This window comes from Hibiscus syriacus, unplaced genomic scaffold, assembly GCF_006381635.1.
Source record: "Hibiscus syriacus cultivar Baekdansim isolate YM2019G1 unplaced genomic scaffold, ASM638163v2 tig00000773_pilon, whole genome shotgun sequence".
NCBI lineage: Eukaryota > Viridiplantae > Streptophyta > Magnoliopsida > Malvales > Malvaceae > Hibiscus > Hibiscus syriacus.
In genome coordinates, this window is record NW_024061823.1 from 71,866 (window position 1) to 97,546 (window position 25,681).

A 25,681-nucleotide genomic window follows, 5' to 3' on the forward strand; every position below is an offset into this window, starting at 1 on the left:
TTTATTAATATATCAAATATGTATTCATAATTTTTAAAAGGATTAAATATATATTTGTTTTAGAATTATCAATATTTTCTTTGGTATATGGAATTATAAATAATTATAATCATTAGTTCCCCAATCACCACTAATGTTCTACGCTAAAACCACATATCCAAAATAAATTAAAAAGAAAAAAATCAGTAAATTTTCAATCTAAGAATGAAAAATGTTTAAATTTTTTAATTATAATTTATAAATATTTTGAATTTTATGTACTTTTTATTTTGATATTTTTATTTTTGAAAAAATATTTTTTATTTTCAGTTTTTTAAATAATGTTACCATGTGACACTTTCTTTAGTTATGTTATGTTACAAATGACATTAATGGTGCACTAATAGTGATACAACAACAACAACAAAACCCAATTCCCATATGCAATGGGGTAAGGGGGAGGTAGGGTAGTAGGCTGCCCCCAACGCCAGGTTGAGAGTAGCTTCCGTGGAAGACCTCCGGCAGTCAGAAAATTAAAAATATAGATAAAATACAATGCATGTATAAATAAATACATAAATACATAGTTGTACATTATTCATATGCAGTCATTAATATCATTAATATCATATGCGCGTCTGTAATGGGCAGTAATCTTTGTATATAGACAGAAACATAAGAACCGACTAAATTTAAAAGTGGAGAGGAAGATACACATAATTCGATATATCATGCTGACAAAATTCTTTTAGAATCAAAGTAAGAAACATAGGTAATTTTAAATACCAAAAATGTATTTGTCAAAAAAGAAATTCTAAGAATTTGTGATAATCTAATTTGTATTTTATTACTCTTATATTTATTTTATGATTCATACTTAATTGTTTTATTCTCATTTCCAATAATAATTAACGTGAGAATAATCTAATTTAGTTATATATACTTTACAAATTATGCATTATGATTCACAACTTCTTAGATGTCTTGGGTTCAAGCAGTTGCACTTACAGGATGCGTGCACCTTGTCAATAGGGTAAGAAAGTTCTGAGCAAATAATATCTTATAATCATCCAAAACTATTAAAAAAATTCGTTACTCTAAATTATATATAAAAACAACAACCCACGTATGCATATATTCTCTATGAGAAAAAGAATATAGGGGTGATTTTATCTTGGTTTATACACTTCTCTTTTGATACAGCGTTTATTGCCATACAACCCAAATTATAAAAATTAAGATTCAGATTCCACATGTTTTTCTCTCCGATGTTATCCACAGTAGCCACCTTCACAACACTATATATACATACATTCTTCCCCCTAGGCGGTATATGCCAAACAACAATGGCTGTAACCTCAAGCGATACTCATTTTCTTGACATCCCTGATGTGGTTCTCACTATCATATTCTCCTTAGTTGCTGATACTCGCACTCGCAATGCCATGTCCCTTGTGTGTCTCAAATGGCACTTGCTTGAGCGTTCCACTCGCAAATCTCTCACCCTCCGCGGCAATGTCCGCGATCTCTTCCTCCTCCCGACTTGCTTTCGAGCCGTTACCGATCTCGACCTCTCGTTGTTATCCCCATGGGGACACCCTCTTCTGGATTCCTTCCCGAACCCGCTTCTTCTAGCTCAATTCCTTCGTCATGCATTTCCATCTGTTGTGTCTCTCACTGTTTATGTCCGGAACCCTTCAACTCTTCATCTTTTAGCTCCCCAATGGCCTGACTTGAGACATATTAAGCTCATACGTTGGCACCAGCGCTTGCCGACGCTACCTCTAGGGATCGAATTCGTCGCACTTTTCGAGCATTGTCGTATGCTTTCGTCGCTCGATGTTTCGCATTTTCATTGCTGGACCGAGGATCTTCCCCCGGCCATTCAAGCTTACCCTATGCTTGCAGCTTCTCTTTCTCAGCTTAATATCCTCAAACATTCCTCAGTTGAGGGATTCAAGTCCCATGAGCTTTTAGCCATTACTGCTTCCTGCCCGAACCTCCGTGAACTGCTTGCAACATGTATATTCGATCACCGATTCGTCGGATTTGTCAGTGATGAAACTTTGTTGGCTCTTGCATCGAATTGTCCTAGCCTTTCACTACTTCATCTTGTTGATGCTACTTCTTTATCCAACGTTCGGCCCGATTTGAACGATGACGGTTACACATCTGAAGATGCAAGTATCAGCCGTTCTATACTCTGTGATGTATTTGCGGGATTGCCGCTGCTTGAAGTGTTGGTTCTCGATGTTTGCCACAATGTTAGGGACGCTTGGCCAGCGTTGGAGTTGCTTAATTCCAAGTGCCCCAGGCTCAAATCATTAAAGCTGGGACAGTTCCATGGAATCTGCAGTGGGGTAGATTCTCGACCAGATGGGATCGCCCTATGCCACGGGTTGGAATCTTTGTCGATCAAGAATTCAGCCGATTTAACCGATAACTCTTTGGAAGCCATTTCTCTAGGCTGTCCTAAACTGTCCAAGTTTGAGGTCCTAGGATGTAAGAAAATCTCAGCCAAAGGGATACGGAAACTAACTCATGTTCTTAGGAACACTTTGGTCGATGTCAAAATCTCTTCCTGCAAAAACCTCAATGTAGTTTCATTGTTGCAAACAATGGAACCCATTCGAGACCGGATCGAAAGACTCCACATAGATTGCGTGTGGAAAAATGCTGACAATTCAGTAAAACAGACAGCTAGTTCCAATGGAGAAACAAGGTTGAAAAAGAAAAACAAGTCCCGCGACAATTCGTTTTGTTCCAGGACTTGGTCTAAGCTACAGCATCTTTCCCTTTGGATTGCTGTAGGTGAGATGCTCACCCCATTATCCATGGGTGTTTAGACGATTGTCCATCACTCTTAGAGATCGAAATAAAGATCGAAGGCGATTGCAGCGGTGAACGTAGGCCATGCACGGGTTCATTGGGTCTGCGTTACTTGGCCCGTTATCCGAGTCTTTCGAGGATGCTCCTCGACTGCAGTGGAGTCATAGGTTATGGTCTCACGGCTCCACCGGGGTACCCAGACCTAAGCTTGTGGGAGCGGTTCTTTCTCTACGGAATCGAGAATTTGAACCTCAACGAGCTCAACTATTGGCCGGCACAAGACATGGATGTGAACCAGAGAAGCCTTTTTCTGCCGGCAGCGGCGTTGCTAGCGCAATGTGGGAGCCTAAGGAAACTCTTCATCCATGGAACAGCAAATGAACACTTCATGATGTTCCTGCTGAGAATCCCAACGCTGAGGGATGTTCAACTCAGAGAAGATTATTATCCGGCGCCGGAGAATGATATGTGCACGGAGATGAGAGCCGAATCCTGCCGGCGGTTTGAGGATGCTCTTAAAAGCATCAACCGTCACATTCCTGATTAGAAATCTTTGCAGACTTATCCAATAAACCAAAATGCTTATGCATATTATTACTAGAACTTCATGATTAAAGCAAGGTATGTACGTACTAGGGTAATTTATGATTAAAGCAAGGTATGTACGTACTAGGGTAATTTATGATTAAAGCAAGGTATGCGTGTACTATGGTTATTTATTGTTCAATTTTTATAATTCAATTTAAAAAAAACATACAACTATTTGTCCATAAAAAGAGAAAAGGGCTAACCTTGAACACATGTGGGTTAAAGTGTTAGGTGGACCATGGTAAAGCGTGTGAATCCCCGTTGTTCCTGTGGGATTCCAATTTCCATCTTACACGAGGATTAGAGATTGATATGAGACTTGAATCTGACGGGTTTCGATTTGATTTAACTTGATTAGGTCGGATTTTTTTATAAAAAAATTGAATTCGGGTTGGATCGGGTCATATTTTTTTAAGGTGATGTTTGAGTTGATCGGATTCAAGTTTAGGGTGAGAAATATCCGACCTAAACTGATCTGAAAAAATTATAATTTTATCTTATATATTTAAGAATAATTACAATAATACCCCTATATATATTATTTTTTTCAATTAAATCATTGTTTTTATTAAATAAAAATAATATTTTTTATTATTTCGAGTCGGGTCGAATCGGGTTCGGATTTTATCTCAAAAAGTCGGGTTAAGTGGAGGGTATACATTTTTCGAGTTGGATTAGTCGGGCGAAGGATATAAAATTTTCACGTCGGGTCAAGTTGATCGAAATCCGATCCATGCCCATCCCTAACGAGATAGGGTAAAGTGAAAAAATGTAGTGAAGTATTAAAATATGCATGAAGCTTAGCTTTGAGCACGTGGAAGCAAAATTTTAATCTTATTAAAAGAAAAATATGTAACGAAAGTGAAGATAAAAGAAAAAACTCAACTCAGAGCTGCTCTTCTTCGCAAGCAAAAGACTAGTAGGTGGCAGAGGTAAACAATTAAGGGCTTCTGCATACATAGTACAGATCTAAGCATTTTTTTCTATCAAAATTTTAATCTACAGTCTTTGAACAAAAGATGAAATAGACGCAACAAAAATGCCAAAATCAATGAACAAAAATTAATTATTATTTTTAGAAATTTATATTTTGTTTACCAATCGGTTAGAGCCACACTGTTAAGAACGGTTTGTGATAATTTATGAATTCAGGCCACCAGTTTAACCCTTCTAATTAAGCCAAGTTAATGTTTTTACATATTCGTGAAGAACAGAACTGGATGCATCAACAGATTATATAACCCGATTGTTAAACTATTGTAATGGCCACCGCCACAGCTGATTATTTGTGTTACTCTAAGGGTCCACCGGAAAATTAGAAGCAAGATGTTGACTGTTAGATTTCTCTACCTCTACCACTGCACCACCTCACCAGTCAAGAAGCACAACCACCAAGAATAATTTGGTATTACTCAAGAAATTTATTGTTGTTCCACTAAATTATTCATAAATCGTTTGATTAATTCATAAGATGTATAAGTTATGTTCTGAAATCGGAGAAGTTCTTGAGCTGACTGGTAGGCATGGTTTGGTTGGCAAGAATTTTCCCACCTTATGTACAATACAGAAAGTGTAAGATTTACATCAGAAATCAATAGCAACCCAGTTGAGAAAAATGGGTTTGGGTTCCATTTTCTTGATATTAGCTTCACTAACATGCCTCTGTTCTAGCCTTCCTCTTGAATACTCCATAGTTGAAGGTGACGTTGATGCACTCCTTTCGGACCAAAGGGTGTCGGAGATCTTTCGACAATGGAAAGATAAGCATCGGAAAGTGTACCGGCACGCCGAGGAGGCCGAAAAAGGTTTTGAAAATTTCAAGGGGAACTTGAAATATATACTCGAGAGGAATGCAAAGAGAGATTCCAACGAAGGGGAACATCATGTGGGATTGAACAAGTTTGCTGATATGAGCAACGAGGAGTTCAGAAAAGCTTACTTGTCAAAGGTGAAAAAGCCCATCTACAAAGGGACGAAAACTCGGTCAAGGACCACGAGGAGAAAGGTGCAATCTTGTGATTTACCATCCTCCTTGGATTGGAGGAACCACGGAATTGTGACCGGCGTCAAGGATCAAGGCTCTTGTGGTAAGTTTTCTTTTTGCCAATACACAACTGTATAGAAATCATGCATTTAGCTACTCTTCATGTGTGTTTTAAGCCCATTGTCCTATGTTTATAGGAAGTTGTTGGGCATTCTCATCGACCGGAGCCATGGAAGGAATAAATGCCTTGGTTACCGGAGACCTTGTTAGCATTTCAGAACAAGAACTCGTGGATTGTGATAGCAGTAACTACGGATGCGATGGAGGATACATGGACTATGCTTTCGAATGGGTTATAAACAACGGCGGCATAGACACCGAAAGCGACTACCCCTACATTGGTGTGGATGGCAAATGTAACATCACCAAGGTCTGGTTCATTGGTTTGCAATAGTTGAACCAAGTTCTTCCATTCTACCTACTCTGACTGATCTGTATTGGCACTTTTTAATCAGGAGGAAACCAAGGTTGTTTCTATTGATGGCTATGAAGATGTAGAGGAATCAGACAGTGCTCTCTTATGTGCTGTTGCTCAGCAGCCTGTTAGTGTGGGAATTGATGCCTCCTCCATCAATTTTCAACTTTACACCGGTGTAAGTATTTGTTTTGAACCCGGTGTTTCCTTTTTGAAACCTATATGCTCGGGTATGAAATTCGTATTTCTGTGGCATGTATGACTAGGGAATATTCGACGGCAGCTGCTCAGATAATCCCGACGACATTGATCATGCTGTTTTAATCGTCGGTTACGGTTCAGAAGGCAGTGAAAAGTATTGGATAGTGAAGAATTCATGGGGAACAAGCTGGGGGATGGATGGATATTTCTATCTAAAGAGAGATGCTGATTTACCAAATGGTGTTTGTGCTGTCAATGCTATGGCTTCTTATCCAACTAAACATCCTCTTCACCATCCCCTTATCCATCTCCGAGTGTCCCGCCCCGCCGCCAACACCACTACCACCACCGCCGCCAGCTCCTTCACCAAGTGAATGTGTGGACTTTTCCTATTGTCCCAGTGATGAGACATGCTGTTGCCTTTTCGAATTCTATGGTCATTGCTTCATATACGGTTGCTGTGCATATGAAAACGCTGTTTGCTGTAGTGGAACCGAGTACTGCTGCCCTGCTGATTACCCCATTTGTGATGTCCAAGAAGGACTATGCCTCAAGGTACCAAAAAACCAATAATCAATATCCAAATTTAACCGTAAATTCATTCGAATTCATCGTAAGTAACTCATTTGTCCGCAACAATTATGCTTCAGAAAACAGAAGACTATCTGGGAGTAGCAGCTAGGAAGCGAAAGATGGCACAACACAAGCTGCCATGGACGAAAACAGAGCAAACAGAGAAGACATACCAACCACTGCAATGGAAAAGGAACCGTTTTGCTGCAATGCGCTGAAACAGTGAAAATTACAAATAGTCTCTGAAAACATTCAAGGTTGTTCTTTATTTCCCAGGCTTGCTTCATGATGAGCACATGTTGTCGTTGTTCATCTAGGCTTTTTCTAAAATGAAATATGTATTCATATTTGGATTAAAGAAGTAAGGGTCCGTTAGAGTCCTACAATTTGCCTTATTCATACTATACAGCAACAGATTCAAAACCATGAATCAGAAGGACCATTATAATGCAAAAACCCTACTCTACTCTTGAATGTTAGGGATGGAATTATTCACCAACACAAGTTTGTTCAATGAAGAGTTTTGAAACGGATCCATTAATATTATTACAATAATATATTTTTTTATTTTTTTATTCTTTATATAACATAATTAAAAGCCACTATTTATTTTAGGGTTAACTACTTCAAATACCACCAACCTTTGAGCTCTGACTCGTTTATACCACCAACGTTTCAATTTTGTCAAATTTAGCACTAACGTTTACGTTTAAGTGTAATTATATCATTTAACGGGACGATAACATGGTAATGACATGCCGTGACGTCACTGACGTGGATGCTTAATCAAAACTGGCGTTACTGTTTTAGTGTTCAAAAGACCCAAAATGACATCGTTTTGCTTGAACCCTAATATTCCTAGGGATAAACTCAAAATTTCCAATTATATTTTTTTCTCTTCTTCCTCCTCATCTTCGTCTGCAAATCCAAGCATTAACTCGAGATTAAACTCGACAACAAATTCGATTTCCCAACACCCGAGTCTCCAAACAGTTTAAACAAATAATCGTAGTCGTCCTCTGCTCTATACACTGCCATTTCGGGTCACATATGCCAGATGCCACAGATGGATATGCAGATGAAGATGAGATGGAAGAAGAGAAAAGAATATAATTGGAAATTTTGAGTTTAGTCGCTAGGAGAAAATTAGGGTTCAAGCAAAATGATTTCATTTTGGGTCTTTTGAACATTAAAACAATAACGTCAAAACGATGTCGTTTAGATGAGGCATCAACGTCATCGATATCACAATATGTCGTCATTTCATCGTCATGTTAAACCATTAATATCGGAGTGGTATAATTGCACTTAAACATAAACGTTAATGCCAAAATTGGTAAAATTAAAACGTTGGTTATATAAACGAATAAACGCTTAAAGGTTGGTGATATTTGAACTAGTTAACCCTTTTTTATGTATAAAAACGGATATCTCTCAGTAGAATTTATGACTCAACCGTCTGTCAACTAAAATGCAAAATAACATAGAAAGCAAGATTCGATCACGTGATATTAATGAAAGATTTAATGTTGAATTATAATTTGTAGATTGCATAAAATTTTAAGGATTACAGTCACTGCATCCAGCCAATAAAATGAGAATACTCAATCAAAACAATGTTATTTGCCTTCCATGTATATCGGTTTAGACCTTTCGTAGGGTAAGATTAAAGATCGGCACAAGTTGGATCGGGTCAGATTTTTAATCACTTAATTTGATTCAAGTATTATATACCTCTATTTTTCATTCAACCTTGATTCAAATTTGGCAACGTTTCATTTAATCTAAAATCTAATTTAATTTTTAAACTAAAATTCCACATTTCACTGACCCACTTGATATTTATTGATTGTTATTCTTAGAGGTCATGGATTCGAGCATCAACAACTACAACACGGGTGATTGAGTTTCATTGTCAAATGGTTGAGAATATTTAGAACATATACTTCTTTATAATTACTTTAGCTTAATTAAAAAACTTGATATTTATATATTTTTCATTTTTATTAGTAAATAGATATTTAATTAAGAAAATATAAAGAATGTACTATTATTACAATCATTTTTAAATATATAATAATAATTATATTATTATATCAAGTCAAGTCAGATATTTTTTTACCCTAAACTCAAACCAGATTTGATTTATTCTTAAAAAAAATTAATCCAACTTAAACCCTAATTTTCAAATAAAAAACCCGACCCTATAAGATCCGGTTGAAGCTCATTGGATTTTGATCCTAAATCCACCCCTAGATAAAATTACTTGTCAAACGCTTACATGTAATCCTAGGAGAATGCATTTTCAAATTCCGATCAATCTAGTTCGGATTCAGTTTAATTCGAGTTTGAGTAAGGGTTTAAAGATTTGTTCACTATGACATTATGTAATTGATGAATTTAAGTAGTATTTATATTTAAATTCAAGGGATCATAAATCAAACTCGAATTTGTATTCTTAAATTTACAAAATCAAGGCAATACATGAATTTCTAGAACAGGTACCAATTTTATGAGTTGTGAGTGTAACACCCCAGTTTAGGGGCTAAAATTAAGAAATTATAAAGTGGTGGATTTAATTTGGTATTTTGAAAGAAACAGTAGGTTAAATTACAAAATTTTAAAGTTGGCAGACCATTTTATGAAGTGCAGAAAGTTCAGTGGCTAAACTCTTGGTTTAACCATTTTTAATTATGAGATTATATAAACCCTAATTTCCTGTATGTTTCTAGAAATTTTTACAGTTTTCCTCTCCCGTCAACTCCTCTTTCAACTCTGATCTACTCACCGTCCGACCTCCGATCGACAAGCCGAAACCACCATCGTGTTCGTTGTCGAGCGAGGAACAAAACCCCTCAAAGCTTTTGTCGTGAATCATCGTCATTCGTCGTTAACTTCAGTCGTAAGTATCATCTGTAATAACTCAATTTCAATTGGTTTTTCATCGATTCACGACGATCCGAGCATCCGTTTACGACACCTCCCACACCATCGTGTTCCTTGCATCGTTCCGAGTCTGCCGGTGTCATCCTTGGTATCCGTCGACGGCGGCACGTGAGGAGGTGAAGCGGTCAAAGTTTCCGATTTGTTGAAATCGAGCTCTCCTCCGTTCAAAATTGTGAACAGAGCTTTGTAAGTATCTCGAAATCGCTCAAAATAATTTTCAGGAATTTTTTTGAGAATTTAGCACTGTTCACGCGCCCCCACTGCGCATGGGGAAGGAAAAAGTGAACGATTTGACCGGTTTTGGAACTGTTTTGACCGGTTTGACCGGTCACAACCTAACCCGACCCGTTGACCCGACCCGACCCATTGATCCGACCCGATCCGATGACCCGACCCGTTGACCGTTGAGCGTTAACCATTGTTGACCAAAACTTTGACAGGCTTTGACCGGGCATTAAACGACCTTTGAATTTGACTGAGTATACCTATCATGACATTTTTTGACGTTCCAAATTCGATTCCGCAGTCTATTTTTCGAAATTCGGACCCGAAGGCCTCGATATTGGCAGTCAAACCCGTTGACTTTGATTTTGACCGAAAATTCCAAATTTCTGAAAGGTCATATTTTATGCTTTCGACGTCCTGAATCTGAATCTGAAGTCCGTTTCGCCAAATTCGAAACTGGTAAGCTATTTTTCACTGATTTATCACCCGATTCGATCCATTTATTGTAATTAAGCTCCGTTTTTTATATAATTTATGTTTATATGTATCTGAGGAATTATTGGAAGTTGAATTCAAGATCGAGGGGGTTCAAATAGAATTTATTGGTCGATCAGTATTGCACGGAAATCGAGGTAATACTTTACTACCTCTTTATGCTTTATAGAACATGTTGGTATTGGTAAATGCATGAATGGAAATGTTTGGTCTCATATGTGTAATTAATGAAGATCTACACTAGATACCAATACGGTAGAAAGTAGGTAACTGAATATGGCTTAGATGACTATTATAAGAAATTGAAGGACAGTTGGAATTAAATTACAAGTTCTAGAATTAAGTGATAAAAGAATCAACCATAGATATGTAGATTATATTTTATCTCATTAAAGGTACTTAGATGATAAATTATGAGAATATTTCGATTAGGTAAAATTATGAAATTACCTTTTTGTTGGAAAATGATAAGAATTGTACCTGAAAGTGGATTAATAAATCTGAAAAGAAATTACTGATCTGCTAAAACTATTGATGTGCATAAGAAATGTTAGTTTTACTTGGAAATTATGGATTACCAGTTTTTAACCCCAAGAAGGTTTATGCTAGATACTAGAAGTCTTTTAAGGAATCATTTCAAGATCAAAGAATGTTCGAGGAAGCAATTAATCATAGGATCTCTATATTATATTATTTTCGTTAAGAGCTAATATCGAAATTATCTGGTTAAGAAATTACGAAAATACCCTTGAGAGGTAAAATAGTCAGAGTTGACCCTGAAGGAGAAAATACTTTGAGGATTTGTACTTAACTCGATTAAGTACGAATTTAATTATTAAGATCCTGTCTTTGTAAAGAAAAATTCAAGATTTTTCGTTTGTAAAATCCGAGAAGGCACTTGACCCGAAAATATCCGAGTTATGAGTAAATACCTAAAGAAAAATTTATCGGAGGGTGCTCTTTTATCAGAATTGTTCGAAAGGACTGGAATAGATGATAAATTGGAATTAAATAATAAGACCAAATGGAGGGAAAAGATTGAAATACCGTAAATCTGTAAAATGACCAAAATACCCCTTTCATGGAAATGACCCAAGAATATCACCAAGCTCAGGAATGATTGGATATCCTCGAACTCTGAAATGAATGGAATAAAACTGAGCATCAAAATGACCAAAATACCCTTATGGCCTATATTAAGTAAATATCTTGGATTAATTAAGGAATCCAAATAAGCATAGGTGTTGGACTACCTTTAGAAGTTATGGAACAGAGCTTAAGTGAGTTCATCAATCTTAATGATATGTCAGTACCTGAACGGCATAGATGTTACTTGAATGTTTGTTCGCCTTCTCAAGTTTGGTTCGATGATAATTTTTGGAAGTACTCAGCCCAGCCCTACTCTAAATCGCCTTCGGTACTAAGAAATATATATATTCATTAGACAAATAAACCTCGAAGACCAAATTGAATTAAATAGAAGTACAATATGTATACGAATTTCAGAAACGTATGGATTACCCTAGAAAACCCCAAAGTATCTAAAATGGACTTGAATGCTAAATGAACTAAGTAACCTCAAAGACTGAGGATTAAGTAAGAGATTGGAATAAGTTTGGAAACTTGGATGAACTTATATGATGTATTATCCCTATGGATTATGAACCACAAATCAAGTACGTCAGCATTTCCTGGTATAGTTGAAACATGGAATGAAATAAAGACAATTAGAATATTTGTTTGTCTCCTTAAGATTTATTCAGTGATGACTCAGAAAATGATCTGTGGATAAGAATATTTGGTATTAAAGAGTAAATACCCTGGAAGGTTAATGAATTGACAAGTTGGTAAGTATTGGTTCTGGGAGCTATTCATCTGGAGTTGTTCGATAATCGGATTAATCGTCATAGATTGTAAAGATTCTGAATACCTTCTAATTTCGTAGAGATTCAGAAAAAGTGTTCGAATAAGATAATCCCGATAAATCATATCCTGAATAACTGATGATTCTGTCAGTTAACGAACTTTTAAATAGTTTTTTCTAACTTCTGACATTCTATCGGTAAACTGAAGATTTGTGTCTCTCTACCCGATAAGATTATCCATATATCTGATAATATCTGTAAACTCTGGGTGTTCCCTAATCATAAATATTTTATCTTATTTCCGAATTGAATTCTGTTATGATATGACCTGAATTCTGTTCTGATTTCTGATCTGGATTCTGTTATGATATCTGTTCTGAATTCTGTTTTGATTTCTGATATCTTCGTTTAATGACGGAAAAATGTTTTAATTTGGGGGTATTGTTAAAGGAAGTATTTCAGGTTCCTCGGCTTTGTGCTCAGGGCCTTATATGATGTGTGGGTTGGGTATATGGTTCTGGGGAACCTACACATTCTGATGTGATGGATGGGGGTATATATATATATATATGTTTTAAAAGATCTGTATCTTTTTACTGGTTTTACGGGAACACACTAGATAATCTATTCTGATCTCCTGAACTCGATCATCCGAAATATTTGTCTGAACTGAAAGCTCATTGTCCGTTACCATCTGAAATATCAGTAGGACCTCTGCTCAGCATAAAAATCTATAAATGTTCGAAAATAATAAGGATATGTATGTTTATTTGTATCTGCACGTTCTTCAGCATCATCTGGTAGTTCTGTATTACTGAGCTTTTCGAAGCTCACTCTATTACTCACCTTTTCAGGTCACAAGAATTGTACCAGTGCATCTATCGACTTCAGTAAGGGAGTTCTTCTGGCGTTGTTACAGAGTATGGTACATGTGATTAGGGGGTTTGTAATTGTATTTTGATTTATATATGAGTCTGGAAATCTGTTTTATTTTTAAATAGCGACAACTGATTTTATTAGTTTATATGTACTGATAAAAAAGTTTTAAATTTTCCGCTATTTTTACAGTGGGTCGCTCCTGTGGCCCAAATGTGACACCCCGGATCGGATCTGGTTACCCGCATCGGTCTGGGGGTTGCATTTAGTGGTATCAGAGCTTTGGTTTGAGTCAAAATTTTTCAAGATAGACCGGCCGGTCGAATGTCAAAATATGTCTGATCAGTACATGCCCCTAGACTGCAATCGTACCTCTCTGAGCTGGAACTCCTGGGCTGAGTCCCTATCTGTAGCGAGTAAACCAAATTTTCTATCTGTTAAGGCTATACTTGTACAAAAAGGAATACCCGTAATATCGGTTTAAACGCTGTGAAGTACCTCACGATCCATGTGAGAGTTATTTATCTGAAAAATTCTGACTTGACTCCGGAAATGAAATTGGGATATGCTACTGCTCTATGAGCCTATTCTCGTGACAAAGACTGAATTGATTACTCAAGGAAATTTTCATTCAGATTCTTTTATTGAAATGAGGAAAAGTTATGATAAGAATGTATGCTCAGCTGGTTAAGGATTAGTGGAGGATCCGTACTTTTGTAAAAGCTACTTAAAGATATGAGAGAACTGATGAAAGTTTTATTTCTGCAATTATGTGACATGAATGCATTTCGAGGACGAAATTCTTTTTAAGGAGGGGGAGAATTGTAACACCTCAATTTAGGGGCTAAAATTAATTTGGTATTTTGAAAGAAATAGTGGGTTAAATTGCAAAATTTTAAAGTTGGCAGACCGTTTTATGAAGTGCAGGAAGTTTAGTGGCTAAACTCTTGGTTTAACCATTTTTAATTATGAGATGATATAAACCCCCAATTTCCCGTATGTTTCTAGAAATTTTTCCAGTTTTCCCTCTCCCATCAACCCCTCTTTCAACTCCGATCTACTCGCCGTCCGACCTCCGATCGACGAACTGAAACCACCATCGTGTTCGTTGTCAAGCGAGGAATAAAACCCCTCAAAGCTTTTGTCGTGAATCGTCGCCGTTTGTCGTTAATTTTAGTCGGAAGTATCGTCGGTAATAACTCAATTTCAATTGGTTTTTTCGTCGATTCACGACGATCCGAGCATCCGTTTATGACACCTCCCGCATCATCGTGTTCCTTGCATCGTTCTGAGTCTGCCAGTGTCATCCTTGGTCTCCGTCGACGGCGGCACATGAGGAGGTGAAGCGGTCAAAGTTTCTGATTTGTTGAAATCGAGCTCTCCGCCGTTCAAAATTGTGAATCGAGCTTTGTAAGTATCTCGAAATCGCTCAAAATAATTTTTAGGAATTTTTCCGAGAATTTAGCACTGTTCACGTGCCCCCATGCGCCACCACTGCGCGTGGGGAAGGAAAAAGTGACCGGTTTGACCGGTTTTGGGAACTGTTTTGACTGGTTTGATCGGTTTTGGAACTGTTTTGACCGGTCACAACCTGACCCGATCCGTTGACCCGACCCGATTCGTTGACCATTGACCATTGACCACTGTTGACCAAAACTTTGACAGGCTTTGACTGTCATTAAACGACCTTTGACTTTGACCGTGTATACCTATCCTGACATTTTTCGACGTTCCAAATCCAATTTCGTAGTCCGTTTTTCGAAATTCAGACCAGAAGGCCTCGATATTGGCAGTCAAACCCGTTGACTTTGATTTTGACCGAAAATTCCAAATTTCCTGAAAGGTCGTATTTTATGCTTTCGACGTCCTAAATTCGAATCCGAAGTCCGTTTCGCCAAATTCGAAACTGGTAAGCTATTTTTCACTGATTTATCACCCAATTCGATCCGTTTATCGTAATTAAGCTCCGTTTTTATATAATTTATGTTTATATGTATCTGAGGAATTATTGGAAGTTGAATTCAAGATCGAGAGGGTTCAAATGGAATTTATTGGTCGATCAGTATTGCATGAAAATCGAGGTAATACTTTACTACCTCTTTATGCTTTATAGAACATGTTGGTATTGGTAAATGCATGAATGGAAATATTTGGTCTCATATATTAATTAATGAAGATCTATATTAGATACGAATACGGTAGAAAGTAGGTAACTAAATATGGCTCAGATGACTATTATAAGAAATTGAAGGACAATTGGAATTAAATTACAAGTTCTGGAATTAAGTGATAAAAGAATCAACCATAGATATGTAGATTATAATTTATCTCATTAAAGGTACTTAGATGATAAATTATGAGAATATTTCGATTAGGTAAAATTATGAAATTACCCTTATGTTGGAAAATGACAAGAATTGTCCCTGGAAGTGGATTAATAAATCTGAAAAGAATTACTGATCTGCTAAAACTATTGATGTGCGTAAGAAATGTTAGTTTTACCTGGAAATTATGGATAACCGATTTTTAACCCCAAGAAGGTTTATGCTAGATACTAGAAGTCTTTTTAGGAATCATTTCAAGATCAAAGAATGTTCGAGGAAGCAATTAATCACATGATCTCTATATTATATTATTTTCGTTAAGAGCTAATATCGAAATTATCTGGTTAAGAAATTACAAAAATGCCCTTTAGAGGTAAAATAGTCAGAGTTGACCATGAAGGAGAAAGTACTTTGAGGATTTGTACTTAACTCGATTAAGTACGAATTTAATTATTAAGATACTGTCTTTGTAAAGAAAAATTCAAGATTTTTCGTTTGTAAAATCCGAGAAGGCACTTGACCCGAAAATATCCGAGTTATGAGTAAATACCTAAAGAACAATTTATCAGAGGGTGCTCTTTTATCAGAATTATTCGAAAGGACTGGAATAGATGATAAATTGGAATTAAATAATAAGACCGGATGGAGGGAAAAGATTGAAATACTGTAAATCTATAAAATGACCAAAATACCCCTATCATGGAAATGACCCAAGAATATCACCAAGCTCAGGAATGATTAGATATCCTCGAGCTCTGAAATGAATAGAATAAAACTGAGCATCAAAATAACCAAAATACCCTTATGGCCTATATTAAGTAAATATCTTGGATTAATTAAGGAATCCAAATAAGGATAGGTGTTAGACTACCTTTAGAAGTTATGGAACAGAGCTTAAGTGAGTTCATCAATCTTAATGATATGTCAGTACCTGTACGGCATAGATGTTACTTGAATGTTTATTCGCCTTCTCAAGTTTGGTTCGATGATAATTTTGGAAGTACTCAGCCCGGCCCAACTCTATATCGTCTTCGGTACTAAGAAATATATATATTCATTAGACAAATAAACCTCGAAGACCAAATTGAATTGAACGAAAGTACAATATGTTTACGAATTTCAGAAACGTCTGGATTACCCTAGAAAACCCCGAAGTATCTAAAATGGACTTGAATACTAAATGAACTAAGTAACCTCAAAGACCGAGGATTAAGTAAGAGATTGGAATAAGTTTGGAAACTCGGATGAACTTATATGATGTATTATCCCTATGGATTATGAACCACAAATCAAGTACGTCAGCATTTCCTGGTATAGTTGAAACATGTAAATGAAATAAAGACCATTAGAATATTTGTTTGTCTCCTTAAGATTTATTCAGTGATGACTCAGAAAATGATATGTGGATAAGAATATTTGGTATTAAAGAGTAAATACCCTGGAAGGTTAATGAATTGACAAGTTGGTAAGTATTGGTTCTGGGAGCTATTCATGTGGAGTTTTTCGATAATTGGATTAATCGTCATAGATTGTAAAGATTCTGAATACCTTCTAATTTCGTAGAGATTCAGAAAAAGTGTTCGAATAAGATAATCCCGATAAATCATATCCTGAATAACTGATGATTCTGTCAGTTAATGAACTTTTCAAATAGTTTTTCTAACTTCCGACATTCTATCGGTAAACTGAAGATTTGTGTCTCTCTACCCGATAAGATTATCCAATATCTCTGAATAATATCTGTAAACTCTGGTGTGTTCCCTAATCATATAAATATTTTATCTGATTTTCGACTTGAATTCTTTTCTGATATATGACCTGAATTTTGTTCTGATTTCTGATCTGGATTCTGTTATGATATCTGTTCTGAATTCTATTTTGATTTTTGATTTCTTCGTTTAATGACGGAAAAATGTTTTAATTGGGGGATATTGTTGAAGGAAGTATTTCCGCAGATTCCTCGGCTTTGTGCTTAGGGCCTTATATGATGTGTTGGGTTGGGTGTATGGTTCTGGGGAACCTACACATTTTGATGAGATGGGATGGGGGTATATATATATATGTTTTAAAAGATCTGTATCTTTTTACTGGTTTTACGGGAAACACTAGATAACCTATTCTGATCTCCTGAACTCGGTCATCCAAAATATTTGTCTGAACTGAAAGCTCGTTGTCTGTTACCATCTGAAATATCAGTAGGATCTCTGCTCAACATAAAAATCTGTAAATTTTCGGAAATAATAAGGATATGTATGTTTATCTGTATCTGCACGTTCTTCAGCATCATCTGGTATTTCTGTATTACTGAGCTTTTCGAAGCTCACTCTATTACTCGCCTTTTCAGGTTAAAAGAATTGTACCAGTGCATCTATCGACTTCAGTAAGGGAGTTCTTCCGGCGTTGTTGCAAAGTATGGTACATGTAATTAGGGGGCATGTAATTGTATTTTGATTTATATACGAGTCTCGAAATCTGTTTTATTTTTAAATAGTGACAACTGATTTTATTAGTTTACATGTACTGATAAAAAAGTTTTAAATTTTCTGCTATTTTTATAGTGGATCGCTCCGGTGGCCCAAATGTAACACCCCAGATCGAATCTGGTTACCCGCATCGGTCTGGGGTTACAGTGAGGGTTCTTTAAATTTCTCGGAGGAAAACCAACTTCTGAGCTCAACTTTTCCGATTTTAAACCAAACAATCAAAATTATCTTTTTCATAAAAGATTTTAAAAAATTCTAAAAAGTGAGTTTATATGTATTAAGTCATACCTAATTAAAAACAATAAATTGTCAAAAAAAATGTTTCGAACGTAATGAAACGGTTTCGACAACTAATCAACGTTGAACACAAAGATTCAAAATGAAAAACAAACACTGCTTTATAAATTGGCTCTAGGACAAGTACTTATAAAGATCTCACATGCTGTGGGTTTATATCTTACATGGCCAGATCCTTCACTAAGTACTCACCCTCTTTCGGCCTTGTCCGCAACATTTTTATTAATCTGTGTATGCGTGTAGTCCAAGATCTATTCGTTTAGGGCAATTCCATTGAACCTTGAGAAAATATTGAGGTTACGAAAGTGAGAGGTGGGTGCTGATTTCCTGGTGGCCTTTGCAATTGGTCCTCGTCTCACCTTCAATTCCACTTATTTGGCTTAGCCTTAACTGCAGATCCGGCAACCAATCCCTGTCTTTCAGCTTTTTATCCTGCTTCAACTGCAGTTCCAAGAATGTAACCAATAAGTTATTTCAAAAGCAGTTTTGTTAATGAAAAAAAGAAGAAGATAAATGTGAAATGAATTTCTTAATTACTGATACAAAAACTGTGTAAGAACTTTTTTCTGAAAAATGTAAACTATATGTTGGTACTGCGAATAATGGGTACCTAAACTTCGGGAGTGGGTTACCCTATTTAGGAGTGGTTCGAAGGACTATTTGTCATTTGATAATCTTATTCTTCTACTATTTTTATAAAAGGACATGCCCTCTCTCTAGTTGGAATATAATTGGATGGCTCCTTTCTTTTCTTATCGGGTTTTTTTGTTGGAGAGACCAATACAAGTAGATTTCACTTCCTTATTTTGAATGTACAAAGTTTGTAAGGTTGTACTGACCTTAAAGGGCAACGTCCATTTTTTGGAATCACATCCGAACGAAGTTATTTTTAAAATGAAGTCTTGTACCACGTCGTAATAAATCGTAGAATTTTTCTATTATTTTATTATTATTTACTAATCAATACTAACGTTTTTGTTTTACAACAATTTTATTTTCTAACACTGTATTTTCAGCGATAATGTACGAATATACATCATCAATATGTCTAATCTAAATCCGTGTAATATCCAGTCATAGAAGTTATGCACTAGGCATGCACATGTGCATCAGTGCATGCATAATCATAGATTCATAGTATCAAAATATAAACCCTAAAAAGAAGTCCTAAAATAGCATTGTAGCTATCATGATCATGAATAAGCAATTAAGCATCTTGTAGGTCAAAGTCCAGCAAGAGTTATTACCTCGAGCAAAATCGGTGTCTCAAGCTCCGTACTACATCTATCGAACTTGCTCAAGGTATCGTGCTTGTAGGGTGCCACCACTTTCTTGTTTCCTTCAGTTGGCCATGTGAAGTAACCTCTTCCACATGAGCTTGGTCTTCTGCAAAAATATTGTGATGGAGATTGCGAGAAAATGTCAGCAAAGCTGCCTAGCTTGGGCATATTTCCATTGAACCTCCATCTATCACCCATGGTTTCAAAAGGATGCCACCTCTTCCCATCAAGTGTTCGCCCAGTTTTCATCGCTCCGATTCGCATGCTCATATCCATTCCATGAATTTGGTTTGTCTGGTGTCTATATAAAAAGAAATTAAGAACTCATTGAGCGGATTCAATGATACAAAGGAATGTGGTTATCCTTAAAAGATACAGATCCAAATAATTATGTCTGGATGATGTGTGTATTGTTGTAGAATGGATAACCTTGGAAAGGTAGCTTTGAAATCTAACGGTGGTTGGTAACAAGGAGAGTAAACAAATCCACCATTTTCCATTTTGAAATGTAGATGGTGAGTTGAGGACTGCTGCAACATGCTTTTGGATTCATCCCCTCCTTGAGTTCCTATATTTCTTTGGCTCAAAACTGCATGATAAATACAAGAATATGAGCCTTAATTATTAAATAGTTAAAAGTCTTTGAACATATATTACCTTGTATTCACTTCAAATTTATCATAATATATATATATATATATATACCCTAAATTCTTTGTACCTATTGAATTGCAAATTGCTTTTACAGTTTTTATTTTTCAAGTGAATTTATTTTTATTAATTTTAATTATAAAATCCTTACGGTATTAGGAAAACAGTTTTTATTGGCCTCTTATGAACAATTTTGATATGAAATCATTAAATTCAAGTATTATATATAATATTAAGATAAAAGTTAATATGTAAATTTCTTTATAATAAGAGAAAAAAAATTCAACAATTAAAATATTAAACCTAATAACATATATAAATGATTCATTAAGAATTAAATTCTCTATGTTGATACTTTAATTTCATCTATTATTTTGACACTTTTATAAACGATGTTAACTTTTAATAACATGTCAATATTAGGAAGAACTGAATCCCTACATAATACTTTTATAAGATAAAATAGTTATTTATGAAATACTGTTAAGAATTATTTATGAAATAATTATTTATGAGGATTTACATATCCTAAAGTAGCTCACTAGATTTGATATAAGGAACATTCTGATCTAAATTTTCATTTAAAATTTTAATTTCAATTATTATTTTGATATTTTTATTAACGATATTAAATTTTAATAACACATCAGTATTATGAATAATTATATGATACTTTTATATTAAATTTTAGTACAATGCTTGGTAAAATTATGTTTTTTTATATAAATCCTAAAAATCTAAAATGTAGGTATAAATTTAAAATAATAGTTAAAAGAATGAATAGTTATTTACTAAGAATTATTCTTGTAGAATCAATATGCTTTTATTAAAAGAATTAGTATAAAAAACAATATCCTCCTTGATCAAGAATTATTCATTACATTGGGGATATATTTTAAGAAAATTCGAATCATATAATTTACCAGTCGTGTTTATGAACCGAAAAATTCATTAATTGATTAAGTGGTTAAGAATGCTCGTATTATCTCATTATATGTGGGTTTGAACCCTAACATTAGTCTTGAGGTGCCTTTAGTGACTAGATGCCTTACATAAAAAAGGACCATGCTTCTATGTATTTGTTGTGAAGTTGTTGCTTTGTATACACTGTTATATAATAACAATTTGTCTGTTGGGTAATAAATCAAATTTACTGCATGAAACAGAAAATCAATCCCTGATTTGTCTATTTCCCGATAGATCATAAAAAGGGAAAAAGAACTTCACCTTGTCCAACTTCATCAAGTTTCTTACTTCGATACATCTGAATCAATAATGTAAAGTTAACAAATTTATGAAATGATTGACTCAAAAAAGGTTAAAACTAACCATTGAAATAGCAAATGAAAATGCTGTGTCTTTTTACCTGGAGATGACTTTTTACATGGGCAATGCTAAGTCCCTTAACACTCATCAATTGAAGGACTAACTTTGGAGTTGCTCCTGCAACAACAAAATTACAGCAAATAAACTTTAAAAACCCTCAAAATCATAATAAATTCAAGAAAACATTCACATGTGTATGTAATCGGGAGCGGGCGTAGAATTTTAAAATATGGATAAAATTAGGGAGACGACCCTTCCATCACCCCCATCGGTCCATCCCGTATGTAATGGTACTAATATTTGAGCTTACTCTCTTGGCCACCAAGCCTTTGAACAGCATGTAGGAAGGAGAGATGAAGATCAGGAGTCCACCGAAGCCGAGGCAATTTCGACCTAACGTATTGCCTTGCTGTTCTTCTACCATTACTTTTCTCTCCAGCGTCGCCGGAACTCCCTTTGGTTCTTTTCTCGATTTCATCGTCTTCCCCTTCTTCGCCATTAATCTTATAATAATAATCCTCCTCACTGCTAGCTTCTTCATTCAAGTCAAAGGATGAACATTTCTGGGAAGAAATGGACATTACAGCAGATAAGTTTTCAGCTTGTTGATCACCTCCACCCCTCTTCTCTTTATCTTCCATCTCTATCATTTGCTTCAGTCTGAGGAGAAATGAATCGTATATATAAATGTCATATATTTACTATATTAACCTACCAATTCCAGCTTTATTGTAGAAGTTGTTTTGAAATAAAATTTTCCATCGGAAATTCGTCTATAAATGGGTTTAGAAAGTTTCAACTGCTCTCTTACTCGACCTTCTATGAATGGAAAGGACGTGATTTAGGTAATAGATTAAACATCATCATCCACCTTTGTAAATGAAAGCAGTTTCAAATTTCATGAGTTTTTTTTTTCCTTTTCTTCTCTTCAAAACTTTGACAAATCATAACATTTCACAAGTTCTCTCTATTAAATACATGTTGTACAAACATTGAATGCATGACCGAAGAAAAAAAAATATGGGAAAGATACAGTGAAACCGACATCCAATGTTGTCGGAGGAAGATATTTTGGTTGCAGTGATATTAATTATATGTTGTGTAGGTAAGGGAAAAATACAAAACATCAATGGAGTTTGGATCTGATCTAATAAAAGTTTTTCAGTTGTGTATGAACTATATAGGCGAAAGACAGTGGGAATATAATAATGATAAAAATAAAAGTTTTGTTTCACAAATGATTCAGCCAAGAAAACCCTTTCAGTTCTTTCTCAGAATAGTTATAGAAAATCACTTATATATATATATACCAGTTTCAAGGAAAAGAAAACAAATCAATCAGTAGGCACAGGAAAGAAGAACAAATTCAACTAGCTAAAACAAAATAAGGATATCTTTTTCTTTTATTTGGTGTCAAAGATACAAACCATTGATGCTGGAGATTCCTGAAGCCTATGTTCCTTTCATGATGATGATCATCAGAAAACTCTTCAACTTCAGAATTTCTGAGGACGATATATATATGGAGATAGAGAGGCTTCAACAAGATCTTCCTTTCAAACCGATGATCAAGAGAGAGAAAGAAGAGCAAAACAAGGTGGGTAAGGTTTTTCATTCAATTTTGATCCTCAAAATTTATAAACTGTTATATATATATATATAACTTGATCTGCCCTCAAAAAATATATATAACTTGATCTTCTTGATTTTACACGCAAAATAAAATTGACACAATGTAGGAAACAGATTAACTGTAGCATAAATCATGTGTCTGTTCATCCATATTATTTTTCTCTTATTTCCATGAATAATGAATTCTCCGTTGACAGTTGTCTCCCTTTTTTTATTCCCTTTTTCCTCTTTTGGTCATTAAAATTGGAGTTAATTGTCACTTTAAATTATGATTTTCATTTTAAAATAGTTTCTAAACCTTTAAATATTTTAATTTTACCCTTAAACTATGACTTTCATTTTAAATTGGTCTTAAAACTTTTAAATGGTCCAATTTCATTCTGAACTATCAGTATATGCTAATCATGTCTCCTATTAATAAAATTAGTTTAAATATTATTAAATGTCGTGTAAACACTAATATGTATTATCTAATAATATGATATGATATTAACAACAATTAATGTTGGATTTAAATAAAATAATGATTTAACTTTGAAACATAGAAAGTATTAGAAACAAATTGAGAGAATATAAATAAAAAACAAACAACCTTTCAATTTCATTCTAAAAAATGATTTTGGAGGACAAGATACAAATTGAGAGAATATAAATAAAAAACAAAGAACCTTTCAATTTCCCAATCGGCTAATGAACTCATATTATTACATAATGCATATCAGTGTTTATATAGCAGTTAACATTTTTTTTAATAATTTGTTTAATATGGGACATGATTAAAACATTGATAGTTTAGCGATGAAATTAGAATGTTCAAAAATTTGAGAAGCAATTTAGACTTATAGTCAAAGAGATATGTGGTGCAATTTACTCATAAATTTAGTTGTTTGACCTTGGTTTATAGGGTCTTTAAGCCACTCTTTTTACAGTGTTAAATGCTAATTCAAGTATTATTATCAATAACATCATGAGATAATTGTGAAAAAAAATGTAGGGATCATTTTCTTCATCAAAACCCATAAATCTCTTCCTACCTAAACAAGGACTTTTCGTTTATTGGTTAAACTACAATGATAGTAATTAAACTACAAATATAATTTTATTAAGGATTTAAAAATCCCAAAACCTAAATTGCATGCCTCGTTAAAAATCTCTCTAAACTTATATGGAGAAAAAAGAGTACAACACAAATAAGTAAGAGCCACAACTTAAAGAGTAACAAATTCAATCACTGTTATAATTAATGTTGAGTTTGAATTAACTCTTTTTATTTCCCTAAAATATATGTATTTGCAATGAAAATTATAATAGTGGCTGACATGAAAATATCCCTTAACGACAATGAATTAAATTAAAAATCGATTTCAGTGATTAAAGTATAAATGATTTAAAAGTTCAATGATTACATATATAGTTTATCCTTTTTATTTCTAAAAGTAACATATTCTTGCCTTGTACCATGTATAGAGTCTTAATTTTCAGTGCAAATATACGTACATTATTGATATGATTTTGACAAATGTATACATAGTTTCATTATATCCGACGAGCGTTAGTATAAGTGGTTGGGATTTAAGAATTTGAGTTTGTAAGATTAAGTTCGAATCTTATCACTGTCATTTTTTATACGAGATCTGTAAATTCTTATGTAAATCCCAAATGAATCTTAAGTATGCCTTAACCCCATATTGAGAGATAAATTTTTTTGTAAAAAAAAAAGTGATTCGTGTAGGAATTATTGTGGGGTCGCAACAATTACTACTTTTTAATCAATTTCGGTGGATCTCGTCTCCGCTATTCAAGCCAAGTTGCTCTTCTAACAGCTGAGTAAATGAGCTCTCAACACTAATTGGCATATACAAAGATTTTAAAACAATGATTCTCTTATATATATATATATATATATATATATATATAACATAAAATTGTATAAACTTTGATTCAAAATCTTATACTTAAATGTCAGTGATAGGAACAAATATACTTTTTAATGAAAGAAAATAAGATTATTGATATGATTTGAACCCTATGATTAAGGTGCTAGCTCAATTAATTAGAAAAAATTATTTCATTAGAATTTTTAAAATTTTGAAAGCAATTTAGTGTCAATGAAATAGTGAAATATTTTATTATTATTTATAATAAAGAAATAGTGAAATTTGTGTGTGTGAAAAATGCACATACATATACATGTTTAACGTCAATGAAATTTCATAAATGGTCAAATTAATGATGTAACGAAAACACTTATATAGGAAATTCCAAGGAACATCATCTAATTAAAGGTTAAAAAACGATCGGAAATGGGTCCAATCGAAAATGTGATAAAAAAATAATATTTTCAATTAGGCACAATCTAAAACGTAAACTTTTTTTAATATTTCTAGTTGAACTTAAAATGTTAGAGATAATTTAATATTATAAGTTATACCTAACCGAAAATGTATGATTTTTATCACATTTTTTGTTACGCCCATTTTCTACCATTCTTTAGTCTTAAATTAGGCAATTTTACGGCACAACTTTTCCAATGTATATATATAGGGGGGAATATCTTAGGTACGGAAGCCTTAATATACGGCTAAAGAAAGGCGTTACCGGAAATATTATTATTGTTTTTTCTATCAAAAATGTTAATATTGGGTTCTACCG

General features: G+C 34.4%; 1 protein-coding gene and 2 pseudogenes across 1 annotated transcript; 2 read left to right on the plus strand and 1 right to left on the minus strand.

Moving 5' to 3' along the window:
• Positions 1-1,325: 1,325 nt before the first annotated feature.
• Positions 1,326-3,355, plus strand: LOC120217607 (annotated as a pseudogene).
• Positions 3,356-4,996: 1,641 nt separating this feature from the next.
• LOC120217901 lies at positions 4,997-7,010 on the plus strand (annotated as a pseudogene).
• Positions 7,011-18,208: 11,198 nt separating this feature from the next.
• Positions 18,209-23,004, minus strand: LOC120217617. The gene is made up of 7 exons (XM_039214701.1): positions 22,825-23,004; positions 21,708-22,057; positions 21,438-21,514; positions 21,299-21,335; positions 19,850-20,009; positions 19,388-19,721; positions 18,209-18,581 (listed from the first exon to the last, which is right to left on the minus strand). Exons 2-7 carry the CDS (start codon positions 22,045-22,047, stop codon positions 18,438-18,440), a joined length of 1,092 nt encoding a protein of 363 aa, XP_039070632.1. The 5' UTR covers positions 22,048-22,057; positions 22,825-23,004; the 3' UTR covers positions 18,209-18,437.
• Positions 23,005-25,681: the final 2,677 nt, after the last annotated feature.